This window comes from Mirounga leonina, unplaced genomic scaffold (assembly GCF_011800145.1).
Source record: "Mirounga leonina isolate KUSES-001 unplaced genomic scaffold, KU_Mleo_1.0 Mir_165, whole genome shotgun sequence".
Taxonomy (NCBI): Eukaryota; Metazoa; Chordata; class Mammalia; order Carnivora; family Phocidae; genus Mirounga; species Mirounga leonina.
The window spans coordinates 23,934,573-23,955,415 of record NW_023270415.1 but is presented as its reverse complement, the minus strand read 5'-3'; the positions used below and the strand labels follow the sequence as shown (position 1 = coordinate 23,955,415).

General features: G+C 37.9%; 1 protein-coding gene across 10 annotated transcripts in view; it reads left to right on the top strand.

Annotated features, from left to right (window-relative positions):
* STAU2 (staufen double-stranded RNA binding protein 2) overlaps positions 1–20,843 on the top strand; it is a 311,388-nt gene that overhangs the window by 173,542 nt on the left and 117,003 nt on the right. For all 10 annotated transcript variants that reach the window (XM_035011353.1, XM_035011347.1, XM_035011348.1 and 7 more), the window contains one exon: positions 14,615–14,922. In XM_035011353.1, the coding sequence (XP_034867244.1) occupies positions 14,615–14,922 (308 nt within the window). The remainder of the gene's footprint in view (positions 1–14,614; positions 14,923–20,843) is intronic.

Below are 20,843 nucleotides of genomic sequence, written 5' to 3'. Positions count from 1 at the left end.
ATGAATAACAAAGACACTCCAGTCACTCAGGAAATTCCAAGGATTTAGAGGCTACCTCCTAAGAACTGGAGACAGAATCCAGCCAAATTTTTTATTACATGGGAAAATGTTTTATTTGCTGTATGCACTTAGAACAATTTCCAGAAACTTAAAAAAGTTTTTTTTAAATTAATACTCTTAAATTATGGTTGTTTGATGGGAGTGGGTTAATAGATCTCCTCATGTCATCTTTTGGAAATTGAATGCCCTGCTCTTTTTTTATTAACATTTATAAGATATACCTTTTTTCCTTATCCTTTTACTTTTAGCTTGCCTGTATCATAATACTTGAAGTTTCTTCTAGACAGCATGTAATTGGGTCATATTTTTTAATCTACTCTGCCAGTCTCCTTTTAATTCGTATGTTTAGGTCATTTACATTTAATGTAATTTTTGATATGTTAGGGTTTGAGTCTGCCATTTTATTTTTTTCTATTTGTTCTTTTTTGCTCTTGTTTTCTTTTTTCTTGCCTCTTGTGGGTTACTTGATCACTCTTTAGAATTCCAGTTTGATTATCTAGACTTTTTTTTTTTTTTTAAGATTTTATTTATTTATTTGACAGAGACACAGCAAGAGAGGAAACACAAGCAGGGGGAGTGGGAGAGGGAGAAGTAGGCTTCCTGCTGAGCAGGGAGCCCAATGCGGGGCTCAATCCCAGGACCCTGGGATCATGACCTGAGCTGAAGGCAGAAGCTTAATGACTGGGCCAGTCAGGTGCCCCTATCTAGACTATTTTTGAGTGTATCTCATTATATAGCCTTTTTTAATGGTTACCTTAGATATTACTGTATATATATAACTTACCATAATGTCAGTTTACTGATATTGTTATTTTACACTTTAGAATAAAATAGAAATCTTACCTCCCTTTTTATCAGTTTACCATTCTTGTTTATAATTATCTTAAGTATTTCCTCTCTCTCTCTCTCTCTCTCTATATATATATATACATTTATTTATTTATTTATTTGGCTCCACGCCCAACGTGGGGCTTGAACTCATGACCCTGAGATTGAGAGTCACATGCTCTACTGTCTGAGCCAGCCAGGCACCCAGCCAGGTGCCCCTCCTCTACATACATATAGACTGACATCAGATAGCAGATTTTGCTTTGTCTGGAAAGCATAATTCAGAAAACAACTCAAGAGAAATTCTAGTATATTTACCCATATTATTTTCTTACCATGTTTCTTCTTCCTTCTTTATGTTCCGTGGTTCCTTCTTTTTTTGTTTCTTTTCTGCTAGAGGATTTGGTGTAACCATTCTTTTAGCATGAGTTTACTGGTGAAAATTGTCTTTAGTTTTCCTGTATCTGAGAATGTGTCACTATCCCCTTCATTCCTAAAGTATATTTTTGCTGGGTACAGAATTCTGGGTCAACAGTGCTTCCACTCCCCTCCCCCTGAGCACTTGATGAGTATTGTGCTATTTCCTTTTGGCACCCATGGTTTGGGATGAGAATCCACTGTCATTTGAATTGTTTTTCTCAGGTTGTTTTGCTTTTTTCTGACTGCTTTCAAGATTCTTTTTCTTTGTCTTTAGTTTTTGGAAGTTTAATTATGATGTGTTTGGTTGTGGATTTCTTTATATTTATCCCACCGGGGTTCACACAGCATTTTGAATCTATGAGGTTTATGACTCTTGCCAGTTGGGGCATTTTCAGCCACTATTTCTCCAGTGCTTTTTTCAGCCCCACCGTCTTCCTAAAATCTAAGCAAAGATTTTAGATCTTCTGTTGTAGTCTCACTGATCCTTAAGGTATTCATTTTTTTTCCAGTCTTTTTTTTTTTTTTCTTCTGTTGTTCATGTTGGGTAATTTCTATCTTTTTAACTTCCACTTCACTAATTCCTTCTTCTTTTCCCTCCATTCTGCCGTTGAAACCATCCACTAAGATTCTTATTTCAATTATTGTGTATTTTAAGTTCCAGAATTGTCATTTGGTTCTTCTTTTTATCTTCCATTTCTTTGCTGAGACTTTCTGTTTGCCAAAGCTTTCTGTTTTACAGTTGTTTCAAGCATGTTTCTACTTGCTTAATTGAAGCATTTTTATCATGGCTGCTCTAAAATTTTCATTAGATTATTCTGAAATCTCTCTCCTCTCAATATTTGCATCTTTTTATTTTTTTGTATTCAATTTAAGATCTTCATGGTTCTTGATATGATTTGTAATTTTTTATTGAAATGTGGACATTTTCATATTATACTGTGAGACTCTGAATCTTTTGTAAACCTATTTCTGTTGGGTTTTGTGTGTGTGTGTGTGTGTGTGTGTGTGTGTGTGTGTGTGTGTGGCACCACTTGGCCTGTGGAGTAAGGGATGCCACCTTGTTATTGTTAGTTGCAGGTACAAATCCAGTTTCCCCCTTCTACCTCCATTGATACCCAAGGTGGGGACTCTTTATTATTGCTGGATAGGATGTGAATTCTGGCTGCACATAGTCTTCATTGACACCACAATGGAGATAACCTTTTCACTGCTAGTTGATAATTAAAGTCCTGACTCTGTACTGTTCCTCTCCTGATGACAGTCTAGCGGGGAGAGGATAGAGTGTCACATTACCGCTGGGTGGGGGTAGGGTAAATGTCCAGTCTTCCTGTGATCTCCATTGATACTACAGAGTGGGGTCCTAGGTCCGTACTAGGCCTTCTCTAAACCTACTACAGTGAGGGTTTTGGGGAGTCTTGTTGTAGCTTGTTGGGGGTAAAAGCTTAGGCTCCCAGCTTGGCCTTTGGTATCATGGGTAAGAGTAGGACAACAGTTTTTTGTGTGTGCTTGGCTGAACTAAAGTAGTTTTTTTCTAAGTTTTCTGTCTTGCTAGACTATTCCTTTCCTGGGCCTAAAAAATGAATTTGTTATTTTTGCAAGGCAATTTTTAAAATTAGATATATGTTTAATATTTATATAATTCCAGTCAGTTCATTTTTATTTATAATATTGTGGAATTAGGGCGCCTGGGTGGCTCAGTTGGTTAAGCGACTGCCTTCGGCTCAGGTCATGATCCTGGAGTCCTGGGATTGAGTCCCACATCAGGCTCCCTGCTCGGCGAGGAGTCTGCTTCTCCCTCTGACCCTCCCCCCCTCATGCTCTCTCTCTCTCATTCTCTCTCTCTCTCTCTCAAATAAATAAATAAAATCTTTATAATATTGTGGAATTAGTCATAACTTTCTGAGTAATACATAGACTAATTTGTAATAGATTAAATCATAATTTCTATCATATAAGAATTAAAAGAAAGTGTTGCATGGAATAATTTCTTTCATTCTAAAGCTATGCTTTTTCTGTTATGTTAACCTAATACTTGAAGTTACTTTCTCACAACAAATAAAATTATAATGCTGGATGAGCAGGTTATTTTTCAATGTCTTCCCAAACAGTAGTTTCACAATGTGAATCTTTTTTTTTTTTTTTTTTAAGTGAGTTCAGTTTGGCTCCTATCTGTCTTCTCTATTATTATGCTACTTGAGTGAGACTCTGGTTCATTGAGCCTAGAAAATAAGTTTGAAAGGAAAAACAGGAGACACCTCATATTAAGTTCAATATCTTGACAGTTTCTTTTCTCTGTTCTGGTGTTAGAATATTTCAAGACTCATTTGCACAGAACTTGAACGTACAGTTGCAAAGAATAACAGTTTTTGGTTTTATATTTGTTTTACTGACTGAATGGTAGTTATACATGCTGACCCCAAAGCCAGATGACTAGTTGCAGTCCCAAGGCTTGCCACTTATGGGCTGTAACGTTGAGAGTTCACCATGACCTTACTGTGCCTCGGGGCCTTCATTTGAGTAAAAATGGAGATAATCATAATTCCTGTGACAGAGGGTCACTGTGAGGATTACTGGGCTAATACATGCAAAGCCTGTTTTCCAGTAAAGACTGTGATTTATCTATAATTATTATTGTTTTATGAGCTATCTGGAACAGATGCTTGAGAGCTAGCAGGGGAATAGTGTGGTGCAGTGTGGGGGGCTCTTGCAGTAGACAACGATTTCAGTATGTGTTTCCTCCTGCTGAGAGATTGGTCATTTGTATCACGTGGAGGGCTTATATAGTCCATTTTTCAGGGTTTTTGTTTGTTTGTTTGTTTGTTTTTTGCAGTTTAAGGGAAATAGTCATTAATGGATTTTTTCTGTGAAGAAAGATAACTAATCTTTATTTTATCAGCAACATTTTAACACCATTTAAATAAATGAATAATTGAACACGGCTCATTATCTTCACAAGCTGCTCTCAAACTTCATTTTTTTTTTTTTAAGATTTTATTTATTATTTTGACAGACAGAGACAGCGAGAAGGGGAACACAAGCAGGGGGAGTGGGAGAGGAAGAAGCAGGCTTCCTGCCGAACAGGGAGCCCGATGCGGGGCTTGATCCCAGGACCCCGGGATCATGACCTGAGCTGAAGGCAGACGCTTAACGACTGAGCCACTCAGGCGCCCCAAACTTCATTTTTTTTTTAAGATTTTATTTATTTATTTGACAGAGAGACACAGCGAGAGAGGGAACACAAGCAGGGGAGTGGGAAAGGGAGAAGCAGTCTTCCTGCTGAGCAGGGAGCCCGATGCGGGGCTTGATCCCAGGACCCCGGGATCATGACCTGAGCCGAAGGCAGATGCTTAGCAACTGAGCCACCCAGGTGCCCCTCAAACTTCATTTTTACTATAACAGTTTTGTTTTACTCAGTAGAAATAGTCACAGTTCTGTCTTTACTGAAAATGTTGAGCCTTGAGCAGATTTCTTCTACATAAGCCAACTGAGACTTTTCTTTATTATTAAGGTGAGTTGTGAATTTATTCACCATACTCAGGTCCTTATCCTTTGTCATTATATATTTCTAAGTTTTCTTTTTTTAAAGAAAAAATAACAGTTCGGCTCCTGGGTTTGAAAACTCCCAACTAGCCCCTTTCCTTGGCTAAGACAGTGTGCATTTGTGTGGTGGGACAAGCTTTCCAAAGGCTTGTCCCAGTTCCTTTGAAATTTATTTTTAAAAAAATTCAAAAACACCTTTTGTTGCTGTTACTGTTTTTAGCTTTTTAGAAAAAAGTTACCGTTTACCATTTTGGTGTTCCCCTCCTCCCTGTTGCGCAGCTGAAATAATGAAGGCGCAGTCCCCTTGAGGTGTGCTGGGTGCTGCGTCATGGCCTCCTGTCAGGCCTCTCCCCTGGGATTCCACCGTTTGTGGCTCAGGGCTGCAACTAAGCACTTTTCCCTCTTGGTACTGAAGTGTACTATGCTCACCAGAAGACTTTCATATCTTGCCAACAAATTCTGTCAGTAATTTAATTCATATGCATTCACCAAGTTAATAACTTCACATACATCATGTTAAATGTAGTCCCTGCCCTCCCAAAAAAAGAAAGAAAAAAGAAAAAAGACCAATAAAATGCACAAATTAACAAAATTGGTGCTGTCCAACTCTAAGGGCAAGAACAAGGTTAGATTTCACCACTGATTTAAGTTATGCTTTTTGAGCACATTAAAATATATCATTTTATTCATTAGTTCAGTAATGATATCTTTTTCAATGTAGCTATTTCTTTAATCCAGAACAGCTTTAATATCATCTGTAATGTGAGATGTGATCAAATGTTTGCTAATTAAGAGAACTTTACCTTCCAAGCTGATTCTGAAACTGAACTTAAAAAAGAAACTTCTGGGGCACCTGGGTGGCTCAGTCTGTTAAGCATCTGCCTTTGGCTCAGGGTCCTGGGATCGAGTCCCATGTCCGGCTCCCTGCTCAGTGGGGAGTCTGCTTCTCCCTCTCAGTCTCCCCCTTTGCTCTCCCTCTCTCTCTCTCTATCTCAAATAAATAAATAAAATATTTTTTAAAAAATAAGAAACTTTGACACATTATTTACCTGTTTGATTTTTTCATTGTATTGCTTTTAGTCAACATTTCCCTTTTTTAGTTTGATTTTCAGAAGAATTTCTTTCAAATTTTGCATTAGTTGGTTTTTGTCTCCTCCTAGTTTATATTTGACTTAAAATTAGGCAGAACTAGGGACCCTTGAGCCTTAGCTGAAAGACAGGTTGATACTGAGCTGTGTGGAGAGGGAGAAGTGGAGTCCCCTAAAACTACCTAGTCTGTTCCATTGCATCTCAACAACAGGGCAGCAGGAAATGGAGTTTTTTAAAAAAAATTTCATTTAAATTCAATTTAGTTAACATATGCTATATTATTAGTTTCAGGGGTAGAATTTAATGATTCATCCATTGCTCATTACATCATGTGTCCTCGTTGATGCCCGTCACCCAGTTACCACATCCCCCACCCACCTCCCCTCTAGCAGCCCTGAATTTGTTTCCACGAGTTAAGAGTCTCTTATATTTGCCGGAAGCGGAAATATCTAAGATGCAATCAGCCTAGTAGCTAAAGAACATGCAGAGGATGGACTGACTATCCCTGCACTCCGGGGGGATGACCATGGTGGTCCAGTGGTTCCTTCTTGGGCTGCATATGTGCTCATCTAACAAATAGCCATGAGCTTCCCTGGGAAAAGAAGAACACCAGCCACTAGGCCAGAGCCTCGAAACCACGGACTGTGCATTAGGCAGAGGCAGCGGTCAAAGCTGCAGACCTCAAAGAGCAGGCACTGCTGATGCCGGCCCTGCTTGGTCTCAGGGCCGTATCTAGTGCCACTGCCACTGTCCTTCCTACCTTGATGTCTCAGCAGGATCTTGTTCTAGGGTCTTTGAACTGAGGGAGAGGCCCAGAGCAATATAACAGTGCTTTCTTGTAACTGGGTTTTTACAACTTTGTTTTAAAGCTGTAAAAGTGGTACAGAGGGTTTGCATGTACCCATCACTCAGCTTCTCCCAATGGTGACATCTTACATAACTACAGTACAATAACAAAACTAGGAAATTGATACTGGTGCAATATAATGAATTCGGCTGTAGACCTTACTTGGATTTCGTGAATTTTCGTAGAGATGATTTTTTAAAAATCATTGTAAGACTGATAAATCATGTTGTTGTTGCTCATGCTTTTCTCAGATTTCCTGTTTTGAAACAGCTGTCCACTTCCGAGTTTTTAAGATTTTTTTTTTTATTCTTATGTTAATCCCCATACATTACATCATTAGTTTTTGATGTAGTGTTCCATGATTCATTGTTTGCGTATAACACCCAGTGCTCCATGCAGAACGTGCCCTCTTTAATACCCATCACCAGGCTAACCCATCCTCCCACCCCCCTCCCCTCTAGAACCCTCAGTTTGTTTTTCAGAGTCCATCGTCTCTCATGGTTCGTCTCCCCCTCCGATTTCCCCCCCTTCATTCTTCCCCTCCCGCTACCTTCCGAGTTTTTAAGATTTTTTAAAATTACAATTTGCTTCTGAAACTTTAGGGTTTATTGAACAGATTACAGTGATGATAAGAGGTGTTACCACCGTCGGGACACACAAGGGAAATTTAGTGAGTTGCAGGGTGGACTTTATCAACAGGAAGATCAGCTACGTAACATATTTATACCTGGCCGCCACTTAAAACTTCGGACAAGAGATCTTAAAAAACGAAACTCACTGAGAATCAATTTTGCCAGTAGTAACCAAGTAACTTTTCAGATAAGCAGTTCAAAAAATGGAGGGGTGTTTTAAAATAATTGATGCTAATCAGGAAGCAGGACAGATATCACTAAACAAAATATTCTTTTTTTTTTTTTTTTGAGATTTATTTATTTTTGAGAGAGAGTGGGGGGTGAGGAGCAGAGGGAGAGAGAGTCTTAAGCAGACTCCGTGCTGATCTCACAACCCTGAGATCAGGACCTGAGCTGAAACCAAGAGTCAAACGCTTAACTGACTGTGCTACCCAAGCGCCCCAACAAAATATTCTTTCTGATCAAAGAAGGAATAGAAATCTGAGGCATCAGCTTTCAAAACATATGCAAATAATTGACTTTCTTATATTAAAATTTGGTGAATTGTCCGTGATGGTACCTAAGTAGAAGCAGAGTCTACACACATGTGCTAAATTTCAGTCAGAGGAACCTTCCACCCCATTATTTTGCTCCTTGTCTCACTTAAAAAACATTTTTAGCCCTATGTGAATTACAACTTTTTGTTATGCAAAACTCACTATAGCAAAAGGAGACCTGAGTATTATTAGGTATTTGAGTATTTATTTAAAAAAAAAAGTTAGTCCAACAGTTTTGTGACAAAAATTCAAAAAATTCAAAGCTTTGATATAAAAAGTGACAAACTGATTTTCCTAAGAAATAGCTACGTACTCATTCCATGGACTTGGAGAGAAGTTCTTCTTTATAGACTAGCACCAGTGTAATAACATTATCTTTCTTACTGCATTGGCTTGCCCTGTTGTTCTGATACCCTGATACCACTTACTATTCATTAACACTCGTGTTCTTCAGCCTCTCTCAAAGAGTCAGGACGTTATTGAACACTGAAAGGCAAGGTTCTCCTGAGTTTGCTTATCTGCACATATGATAAAACCTTGTAAGAGATCTTTTTATTTTTATTTTTTTTAAAGATTTTATTTATTTGAGAGAGAGAGAATGAGAGAGAGCGAGTACATGAGACGGGGGAGGGTCAGAGGGAGAAGTAGGCTTCCTGCCGAGCCGGGAGCCCGATGTGGGACTCGATCCCAGGACCCTGGGATCATGACCTGAGCCGAAGGCAGACGCTTAACCATCTGAGCCACCCAGGCACCCCCCCTTGTAAGAGATCTTGATTCAGAATGCCCTCTGCAGCTCTTCCAGTAAGGACTAGAGCTCCATGAAGATGCTCCAGAAGGTTCTGCGTGAACCAGAGGGTTCACATACACACTAGAAAGAAGTACAAACCTAATGGGAAAAATGTAAAACAGGCACGACGGCCCAGCATTCCTCATTTTGTAAGATGTCACAGTTGCTGGCAAGTTTGAGCTTTTAAAATCCTGTTTGAACATCCATATTTTAGGGAGATTTTGGTGAGTCAATCTCTGGAATGTTTAGGGCCAACCACGGTGACACGGATCAGCCCTAGAGTCGACCCTAGGCAAACCCCAGGCATGGAGTTTAATTCCTGGATTAAACGTACCTATATGGAGTTGACTGGGCATTGCACTCAGCTCCCTACTTGTGCTTTCAGGAGGCCATTTAATGTAATGTTTAGGTATCCAGGCTCTAGAGACAGACTCCCTGGAGTCGTATTCTGGCATTGCTTTGTATTATCCATATGACCTTGGCTGAGCTCCATGCTTCAATTTTTTTCATTTCTAATATATTGAAATACCCATTTCATATGGTTGTTGTGGGGAATTAAATGGGCTAATTTCATTTAAAGTGCTAGCCTAATGCCAGTGTTGTATCTGCAGTGTAGCTGTGTATAGTGGTTACAGACAGATAGTACCAACATGGGAGTACTAAAGGCAAAGTCACGGACAGAAGATAGATGATGGGAGAATGGGTTAAGGACATCCTCAGAGAGAGCATGCATATAGTAGGATGTAATAGGCTTGAGCAAGGGGAATACATTTGAAGTCCATGAGCAAAACTGAGGTCCAGACTAACAGAAAAGAAGGCACAGGCTGAACGGGGTTACATGAGAAGTTTATCCTGCACAGTAATTAAAGATAGATAGATATATATCAATATAACAATGAAATATTGTAGTGCCAGTAATTATTTAGAATAAACCCTGTTTCAACAGAAGAATGAGAAAACAAATTTAGTCACATACTGCTAATAGAAGTATAAATTCGTATAGTTTTTCAAGAGGCCTATTTGGCAAAATAAGTTAAAGCCCTTAAATTTATGTATAGCCTAAATTACTCTTTGATTCTACTTTCAGGTCTTTACCCTACTGAAAAGCTACTTAAATTTACAACAGGAAGAACGTAAATGAATTGTGACCAATCCATACACTCTGTTACTAATATTCAAGTTAAAAATCATTCAGTAGTTGACTGCAGAAATCCACATGTGTCTTTTACAGTCTTTCAACAACTATTACATTAGTTGAGCTCTGTAGAAAGGAATCTTCTTTATTCATGAAGAAAAGTCAACTCAGGCTTTACTGTAGAATAAGGGAGCCTGAACTCTGCATGAGTTCTTACACTGTGATGTAATGCCTCTCTGGAGTGTTGAGAGAGCATTTTTGTTGCTTTATAATATTGTTATTGGCAAGCCCATTACTGCTGTATAATAACAATACTGAAGTAATGCTGTTAGTTTCTTGATTTCTTAAATTGAGTGTAGAATTTAGAGTCATAACATTTAAATTATTCTTTAAATAAGAATTACATGTGGTATTTATGCATCTCATGAAAAAACAAAAACCAATAAGACTTTTCACTTATCAAATTGGCAAATATTTTTACAATTTTATTGAGGTATAGTTGAAGTATAATAAGCTGCACATAATGTATACAGTTTGATCAATTTTGACATATGAACTGTTTTTACTTAAGGCACTTCTGACACCAAATATATGAAGATTTTTTCCCTCATACCAACCACTTCTCCAATTTTCCAGACACCAGTTGAGTGTCCTACAGTTCAACTCAATTCGGACATGACCCAGAATTAACGGAGACCCCCACAGATAAGGGCTCAGCCCCATGAGACTGCCCTACTTCAGATGCCAGTCACAAGTCCCATGCCACCACCTACACTTCTCACCAGCTGGCTATCAATTTAGGAAGTTCCCACAACCCCCTCCTCACGTTTGATCATTTGCTAGAATGGCTCACAGAACTCAGGAAGGTACTTTATTTACTATCACTGTTTTGTTTGTTTGTTTGTTTTGGTTTTTTGAGGATATAAAATGAACAGCCAGATGATGAGGTGCATAGCGTGAGGTCCAAAAGCGTCTGGCGCACAGCAGTTGGCATTGGGGTGCACCACCCTCCCAACACATGAATATGTTCAAAACTCGGGCGCTGTCCAAGCTTCATCATTTAGGGGTTTTGTATGGAGGTTCCATTACATAGGCAAGGTTGATTACATCATTGGTGAGCTCTAGCTCCTCTCACCTCCCCAGAGGTCAGGGGTGGGGCAGAAAGTACCTTTTTCTTGTTTTGGTATTGGGTATTATTTGAAAATCTTCTCACTTATCTACACAGAAAGCAGAGGCAAAGATTTTTTAATAATAATATTCAATACCAAAATAGGGAAAAAAGGCACTTCCATATATTAATATGGGAGTGTGAAATTCTTACAGCTTTTTTGGAGTTGTACCAATTTGGAGCAAATTGTTAATGTCAAAAAAACCTAAAATGCATATTGTTTGAATAGCAATTCTGCTTCTAACTTAAGGAAATAAATTTTCTTGTAAACAGGGATTTAAAAACAAAAATGTTCATCACTCTGTTGTTTACAAAAATTTGGAAACAAGTTCGATGTCCAACAATATGGACTTGTTTAAGGAAACAATTCATATAATGAAGTATTATGCCTTAATATTAGTAGTAGAAGTATATTGTCTTATAAACAACGGGATCATATGGTATTCCTATGTTTTAACATATTTTTTCAACTCAACGACAAAAAAGTTCATACAATAAAAAGACTAAAAGCATATCTTTAAAGCAAAATGTCAGTAGTTTCCTCTGATTAGGGAGATTTATCTGTATTTTTTCCAGTGCGTGTTTTCTTTAAAAAATTTTTATTGAAATTTCTTCCTGATTATAAAACTAACACGAAGGCATAAAGTCAATCCATAAAATCCACAAAATATATGTTAATTTGAGCTATATAAATTATTTTTAAAAAATAACAACTGTTTTGTGTTTTGATGCTATCAGGATAAAGTCCCTGGAGCTTGGCCCCTGCCTGCCTCCACCTTAACCTTTTCCAGTTCCCACCTCTCCATGCAATAGTGGTAAGGAACTGCCTGAGGTTTTCTGACCCACACTCTCTGCTGGTCCCTGCCTTTCTCTCTCTGCCTTCAGTGCTCTTCCTCCTTGGCTTTATTCTCCTTATCCCCTGAAGTCTGTGTCATGTCGAGGAAGCCTTTCCTGAGCTCCTAGTGCTTCTCCTTTCCCATTCCCACTGCTCTCTAGATCCACCTTTACCACGTTACATTAGCCCTTTTCATTTTCCTCTCCCAACAGACAGAGCTGACTGCAGGTCAGGACAGTATTGGTTGGCACAGTGCCTGGAACCTAGCGATAGGAGCTTAACTATGTATGTGCGCACGTGTATGTTTAACGGCGTAATAGAAATAAAGATGTGATGGGATCAAACAGCAGGGAGTGTTAGAAGAAGTGTGACTATATCTGCATGACTAGAGCATGGGATCTTCATGAAGAATTTTTTTTTTTAAGAGTTTATTTATTTGGGGCGCCTGGGTGGCTCAGTTGGTTAAGCGACTGCCTTCGGCTCAGGTCATGATCCTGGAGTCCCGGGATCGAGTCCCGCATCGGGCTCCCTGCTCGGCGGGGAGTCTGCTTCTCCCTCTCCCACTCCCCATTTGTGTTCCCTCTCTCGCTGTGTCTTTCTCTGTCAAATAAATAAATAAAATCTTTAAAAAAAAAAGAGTTTATTTATTTGTCAGAGAGAGAGAGAGCACAAGCAGGGGGAGCGGCAGGCAGAGGGAGAAGCAGGCTTCCCACTGAGTGGGAGCCCGATTGGGCCTTGATCCCAGGACCCTGGGACCATGACCTGAGCTGAAGGCAGACACTTAACCAACTGAGCCACCCAGACATCCCTTCATGAAGAATTTAGATGAAAATAGAAATGTAAGGAGGAGCCAGATGATTAAGGGCTTCATATGTCATCCCAAGGAGTTTGGATTTAATAGTGCAGTGATGAGAAGCCAGAAAAGATGTTAAAGTTAAGAAAATGGCTAGCCTTAGAATTTTTCAAAGTGTTAGTTGTTATTAATGTTACATTAAACATTAGGATATAGAATTGTTGAATCAGTATGTTATACACCTGAAACCAATATAACACTGTATGTTAAATATACTAGAATTAAAATAAAATTAAAATTAAAAAATGGGATATAGGGCGCCTGGGTGGCTCAGTCGTTAGGCATCTGCCTTTGGCTCAGGTCATGATCCCAGGGTCCTGGGATCAAGCCCTGCATTGGGCTCCCTGCTCAGTGGGAAGCCTGCTTCTCTCTCTCCCTCTCCCACTCCCCCTGCTTGTGTTCCCTCTCTCGCTGTGTCTCTGTCAAAAAAATAAATAAAATCTTAAAAAAAAAAAAGGGATATAAAAGAAATTTGTGAAGTCCTGGGTTAAACCAAGTTGAATAGATTTTTGTTCTTAACTTCTCAGTCTTTACTATGCTAATGTGCATTTTTAATCTTCCAAAAGGTAGGGGTGTGTGTATGTGAAATTGTTTGCATTATTTCCTAGATTTATTTATCATGGAACACTTTTATTTGGGGCTATGTTATAGACATTTGGGGAAATGGACACCAGGGAGACTAGCAGCAGTGAAACCTTTTTTTTTTTTTTTAAAGATTTTATTTATTTATTTGAGAGAGAGCGCTCGAGCAAGCGCAAGGTGGGGGGGCAGCGCAAAGGAAGGAGCCAACTCCCCGCTGAGCAGGGAACCCAACGCAGAGCTCCATCCCAGGACCCTGAGATCATGACCTGAGCTAAAGTCAGATGCTTAACCAGCTGAGCCACCCAGGCGCCCCAGCAGTGAAATCTTTTAGTGATTGTTACAGTAGTCCAGGTTAGAAACATTGAAAGCTTGAATCAGAAGGTTAGTGGTGGGAGAGAGAGAGGCAAGAACATGGGAATTAAGTTGTGTCTGTCAGAGCACTTTCTCCAAAAGCGATGATTTCTCAATAATTTTAAAAGAGCATGATTTGAGAGTTGCTAGTATCTGATCCAAAGACATTAGAACATGCAGTGTGAAATGTGGTTTGAAACATCTCTGAGACAAATGGTTGTCAAAGGAAAGGGCTTCTTTTATATGTTTACAACCCCAACAACAGATAACATAGCCCTAGGCTCACTCCTCTTGATATCAGAACCAGCCCATGGTCTGGCTTGAACTCACACACTTGATGATGAAGGGACAAATTCTAGAGTGGATATGGTAACTGCTTATTTATAGGTGAGTCAAAGATGGTTGTCAGGAGTGTAGGTTGGACAACTGAGCAGATAGATGGTGGTATCATAAGGAGATTAACAAGATAGGAAACAGTGCTAGTTTTGGGAAGAAGATGCTCTGTCACTTTTTGAAATGTTCATGAGTTAAAGTTGTCTGTGGGACACCCTTGTGAGGAGAAGAGCACCTGTATGCCATCAGGTATATGAGTTTGTACCTCAGATGACTTGGACTGATTCAGCCTTCATTTTACTTACTGTTTCTCAATTGCTGCATGTGTTAGGGGTTTCATGTCTCTTTATGAGATGATAAAATACTAAATTGCAGGTTGAAGACCCAGCACATTCCTAATCTTTTTAAACTTCTGATTTGGGAATATTGAAACATGTTATTCACCTCTAAATTGAGGCTGCAATTGCCTCGGCATGTATGAGGAAGACGCTTAATTGACAGTGTTTCTTACTCCTTTGTCATTAAACCAAGTAAAATCATCAAGTTAATAATGCTATAACATGTTTCTATTTTAATTATTTTAAATGTAATAACAGTGTTCCTTCATTTTATTTATAGCTCCAAAAGGAATTCTTCATTTGTCTCCTGATGTTTATCAAGAGATGGAAGCCAGCCGCCACAAAGTAATCTCTGGCACTACTCTAGGCTATTTGTCACCCAAAGATATGAACCAACCCTCAAGCTCTTTCTTCAGTATATCTCCCACATCGAATAGTTCAGCCACAATTGCCAGGGAACTCCTAATGAATGGAACATCTCCTACAGCTGAAGCCATAGGTTTAAAAGGAAGTTCTCCTACTCCCCCTTGTTCTCCAGTACAACCTTCAAAACAACTGGAATATTTAGCAAGGATTCAAGGCTTTCAGGTATGAATTAAAAGCAAAAACAAAACCAGAAAACAAATTCCATTAGCCCCAAATCCTCCATCTCTGTCCATCAGAAAGCTCATCCTTGCCTGCCAGCGTGACCTATATGCCACTTACATTGTAAAGTATTAGGAACACAGAGGTCAGAAAAAAGAGAGCCATATGCACGTGCCTCGTTTTCTTTTATTTTCATTCTGTCCATCTTTTGCTGCCTGGCTCTCCTCCATTTTCCTTCTTCTTCCTTTTATTTATTTTTTATTTTTTTTTGAAACATTTCTAATTCTCTGTTCTGTCTTCCAGTTGGTCTTGATTGGGTGCATTTAACTCCTCACTCTGTCTTCCACAAACAAAAATTCTGCCTTCATACATTTGGTATTAGTATTTAGCACTGAGTTCTCCCTCATTTACAATAAGGCTGAGTTTTTCTAATGATGATTTTACTTTCATAGCAGTTTTGAAGTTGGCATTGTATTGCTAGTAATGATTCAGGTATACTGTGAAGGTACAGCATCTTAGAACTCTGTCTTAGGAGTTAATTAAACATGGTATTAGAACAATAATGACATGCTTTCTAGTTGTTAGAGGCATAAAAACATGTATTTGTTTTAGTGGATCATGTTTTGAACCGTCTAGGGTAGCACCTGTCTCATGGTACTAACAGTTTGGTTCCACCGGTCAGTCTGACTCTAGCTCACAGCTCACTGAACTTATGTATATGAATTTGGGGATGGGATTTTTTTCCCCTATTTATTCTTTGTTCCCTTAAAAAACAACAACAACAAAAAACACCCCAACCGTTCTTTCTGGATAGAGCTTTTAAAAGAATTGTTAACTCTAGGAAGAGGAAATACCTGTGTTCTGATATCTTAGTTGCCTTGAAAATCATGTACTGAACTGTAACCGCTGACCTGACTGGATGAACAGCCACAAGCTCATGCGTAGAAAGAGTGTACTGCACCCTCAGATTTCACTGTTTTCATCCCTTTTCCATCTTAGTCTTATTCCTTAAGACCAAAAACTGTAATTTCTTTAGAAATGCTCTAGAAGCTCTGTATTGTGTAGAATAATCATGTATTTATAAACATTTTACAAGTTTAGATATAAAATCAGAAAGATCATGTGTTTTGGCAGGTATTTTGCATGGTTTTTTTTGTTTGCCTTCACAGAAACCCGATTCTTTCAAATCTGTTGCCAGGTGATCGTTAGTGTTTTTAATTAGACTATTAATATGAAATTGAAGAAGCTGTTACCAATTATTGGCTCTGTCGTCTGAAATTTTAAACACTTAAAGTTAAAATTTTAGAATTTGTTTTTGTTGTTTACCTTAAGAATGACAATAAATCACTGTTTAAAATAAAAAGACCTCGATTCATACAGTTAAAGTACTGGAAAAAAGCTAATAATTTAGTTCCATAATCTGCACACAATGAACTAGAAATAAACTGTGATGAAAAGAAATTCAGTGCTTATTTACAAATCTAGTTATTTAGAAATGTCTGAGAGTAACACTGCATTTTTATAGAAACAAAGCACAAAATACATTCAAGCTCTGAATTGATTTTTTTGCTTGGAGATGTTATTATGGTAGATAATTTTGCTGCCAGAAGAACTACTTAAATTTTTTTATTTGTATTTATTTGTTATTTCTTGGTGATGATAACAATGATAATTTTATAATTAGTCAAAATGTAGAGTCTATTGCCCCCATTATTGGGCTGACTGCTCAGACCTCTTTTTAAAAGCTTATGCTAAGATAATATGCTCTTATTTATGGACAAGTTAAACATTCCCAAATTTGTGTACTGTGATTTTTACATACTAATGAATATAAACAGATGGTTTTAAAACATTACTGTGCTGCTTTGGTCAAATGAGCTTGGTATTGATGTGAAATATTGTGTCACTGATAGATCGTAACCTGCAGCCGAGCAGTGAACAGAAGCTCTGTGGGAAATGGCTTAGTGTCCTATCAGGCACAGAGCATATCTTCATAATGTCACGGTAAAAGGTTCTTTGTAGTTAAGAGTTTTAAAGCCTATTTCTTTATAGATAACTTTCTCAGGTATCTTTACCTGGTAGAAAAACATGTAGACTGTTTCTCTTTCTTAAATGTTTCAATTGGACTGTAGTTTAGAAATTATAGGGCCAGCTTGTTATGGATTACATGCTATTCTGTTATTTTTATTTCTGGAATTTAAAACAATAAATTCTTTTTCTGTGTTTCTAGGTTAGTACTTTTTTTATTTTGTTATTGTACACTGAGTAGATATTATTGCTTATTGAATATTGTATAAACCCTTCTTTGGCCTTCCTTGCCCATTGAAATTTGACTTAAGCCTATCAGAGCCATTGTATGTGACAGCTATATTGTATTACAAAGTAAAAATATATTAGTGTACTGAAAACTAAGTTGTTCTAACTTTAAAATTTTTTTCATTACCCAGTCTTTAATTGAAATTTATAAATTACAGAAAGCTTATTTGCTCACTAGAATGTAGGTATTAAGCTCACATCCTTTGCTTAAATCTACAAAATAATTAAAATTATTATACAATTAAAGTTATTAATAAAACTGACTTCACAGAGCAGAATGTGATTGAACACTTGCACATTCTTGGTAATTCTTTGATCGTTGCTTGGGCGCACCTAAAATTTTTATCTTATTTTAGATGCAAGCTTTTGGAATCCCATCATAAATGAATATGTGTCTCTTTGAGGTTTTATTGAGTGCATTTTAACTATCCTCTTTTAAAACCTGAATGTTCTTATTGATTGTTTTATTATTTTTTAGAAAGAGAAGTTTTATGTCAACAGTTCTGTGAGCCTTAGATTTTGTCCAGCCCAGTCAGTATGCTTCTATAACTTCAATGCTTTTCACAAAAACTCATTTGAAATTATAGTTATAGTTATACCAACATGTTTCAGAGTTCTTTGTTATGTACCTTGATACTCTTTAATTATAACGCCAAAACTATTCAGCTTTTTAAAGACAATTATTATGGCAGAGATGTTCTTGAAATTCTGAGCATTTGAACCAAAGTGGAAGACTTTGTTTTGTTGTGTTATAATTTACATTATTCTAAGTTTTTATATCATCAATATGCTTTACCATACTAATGATATTAGAAATTTAGATTTGTATAATTAGATATAGGCAGTTCCTTTGTCTTTTGGTTCTTGCATCAAGTCTAGTGTATGTGTAGGGGTGGGGTGGTTCCCACACAGCACCAAGCAGGGTGTCTGAGAATTCAGCTCAGTTCTGATACTGTCTCCATGGAGACAGCATCAGATCCCACAGATCAAGGGTTCAGTCCTACAAGACCCTATTCCCCACCAACTGTCGGATATCTGTCAAGCCCAGGTTGCTAACTGTACTTTTGACTGACAGCTATAAATCAGAGGTTCCCCCAACCTCCTCCTCAGGTTCAATTAATTTGTTAGAGCAACTCACAGAACTCAGAGAATTTTGCTAAATCCCCAGTTTATTGTGAAAGGATATAACTCAGTAGAGCTGGATGGAAGAGATGTCTAGGGAAAGGTATGTGGCTGGGGCACAGAGCTTCCATGTCTTCTCCTGGTGCACCACTATCCCAGCACTTCCATGTGTTCAACAACCCAGAAGCTCTCAGAACCCTGTCCTTTTGGGCTTTTTTGAGGGCTTCATTATATAGTCATGATGGATTAAATCATTGACCATTGACAACTGATTCAACCTCCAGCTCCTCTCCCCTCCCCTGAGGTCAGGGGGATGGGACTGAAAGTTCCAACTCTCTAATCAGTTTTTGGCTCCATTGGCAGTCAGCTTCCATCCATAGATGCTTTCAAAAGTCACCTCCTTAACATATAACTCTGTCACTTTCAATACTTTGGAAATTCCAAGGGTTTGAGGAGCTAGTGTCAGAAAAAAGGTTTGAAGACCAAATATATATTTCTTATAAGTTACAGTATCACACTTTATTTAAATGAGTCATTAGAAAAGTAATTTGATTGGAAATGAAAATGAATTCTCTTAGCAAATTATCCTTTCTAGATGAATTTAATTTCAGTTTGCTATTCTGTGCCCCTTTTTGTGATCATCCTCCATTGAACAGTGTTGATTTTTGAAACCTTCAGAGTAAAATATTATAAACTAGGTTTGTTTTTTTCACATAAAGAATATAAAGAAACAGTTGTTGTCTTAGTTAAACCATGGTTTATTTTACAAAATCAAAGAGTTTTTTATAGAGGAGCTTTTTATTACTGTGTTTTAGATGTGAGTGCCATTTCCAGCAAGATGAAAATGTCAGTAGGGCACCTGGGTGGCTCAATCATTAAGCATCTGCCTTCGGCTCAGGTCATGATCCCAGGGTCCTGGGATCCAGTCCCACATCGGGCTCCCTGCTCAGCGGGGGGTCCTCCTTCTCCCTCTCCCTCTGCCTGCCGCTCTGCCTACTTGTGCTCTCTCTCTGTCAAATAAGTAAATAAAATCTTAAAAAAAAAATGTCAGTAGAAAGCTTTGAAATATCTACTTAAATTAAAAACTTTGTTTTCAGATACAATTCAAATTTAATACACTTCAACTGATATGTCTCCTTTTGTGAAGTTTAATATGATTATAGCAGGCTTCTTTTATAGTTATAGGCTTCTTTTAAATATTTGTTTAATATATATGGCATATAACATTTTAACAATATGACCTTAATATAGATTACATTGAGAATATGGTATGGGGGGTGCCTGCGTGGCTCAGTTGTTAAGCGTCTGCCTTCAGCTCAGGTCACGATCCCAGGGTCCTGGGATTGAGCCCTGTATCGGGCTCCCTGCTTAGCAGGAAGCCTGCTTCTCCCTCTCCCACTCCCCCTGCTTGTGTTCCCTCTCTCACTGTGTCTCTTTCTGTCAAATAAATAAAATATTTTTTAAAAAAAGAGAGAATATGGTATGGAAGGTAGCTGGCCAATCTGAGAATTAACCTTTTTTCTTTCCCTTTTTTAAATCTTCCCTATACCTCATTTTTTATAATCCAAATATTTATCATCAAAGTGGCTGTTTGCAGCTTTGTTTTTTTTTTTGAAGAATGAGGGATCCATTTTTTTTTTCCAAAGAGCAATATAAATTAAACATTGTAGGTTTCTAAAAGCAGAATATGGAGAAAGAAATCCTGCATATACATACCCTCTCCCACTTAGAAATATTTTTCCCCAATTTAAAACTTATCCTTGAAACACAACTTACTTTGTCACTTCTGAGCCCAAATTTTCATCTACACTGTTACACAAATGACTGTATAAAGTGAAGAGAAGTTATTCAGAGTACAATGAGTAAAATACATTTGTCGATTTGGCATGGGGTCAACAGATTCTGCTTTGATTGCAGTCACTCTTTAAAAATCCCTCTTGGATTTGGCCTTTACTACTTTCCAAAGACCTTGGAGAGCTTGGTTTAGTATTTGAACTCTCCGCAAGGCTTGGTCTTTCTATAGTGACCCTAAAACTCAGGTTTGTTCTTCAAATGGGCAACCCAAGTTCGTGCAAACTGACTTATTATATTGTTATCATTATATTTGGCATACTTGGCCAAACCCCCAAAGGTATGCAGACTACCTATTACATAACTGGACTTCCATAAAAACCAGTGGAATTACCAACTCATTTTGCTGAAATTTCCAACTCTATAGAGAAAAATTCTAGTTGGAAGAAAGAAATCCTGATACATATAAACATAAACTATGATCAATAACAATAATACAAGTAAGAATCAAGCAAGTCTTGAGTAAAATAGTCCATTATAACTGCATGAACTATTCAGGACTAACTTCACCCTAAATCACTGCAGAGGATAACCTAGAACTCAGAAGGACAAAAATATTCGTCTTGAGCCTTGATTTACCAGCACACACTTAGTAAGACACATAGGATGTTTCAAAGAAAAAGTAATATACAACC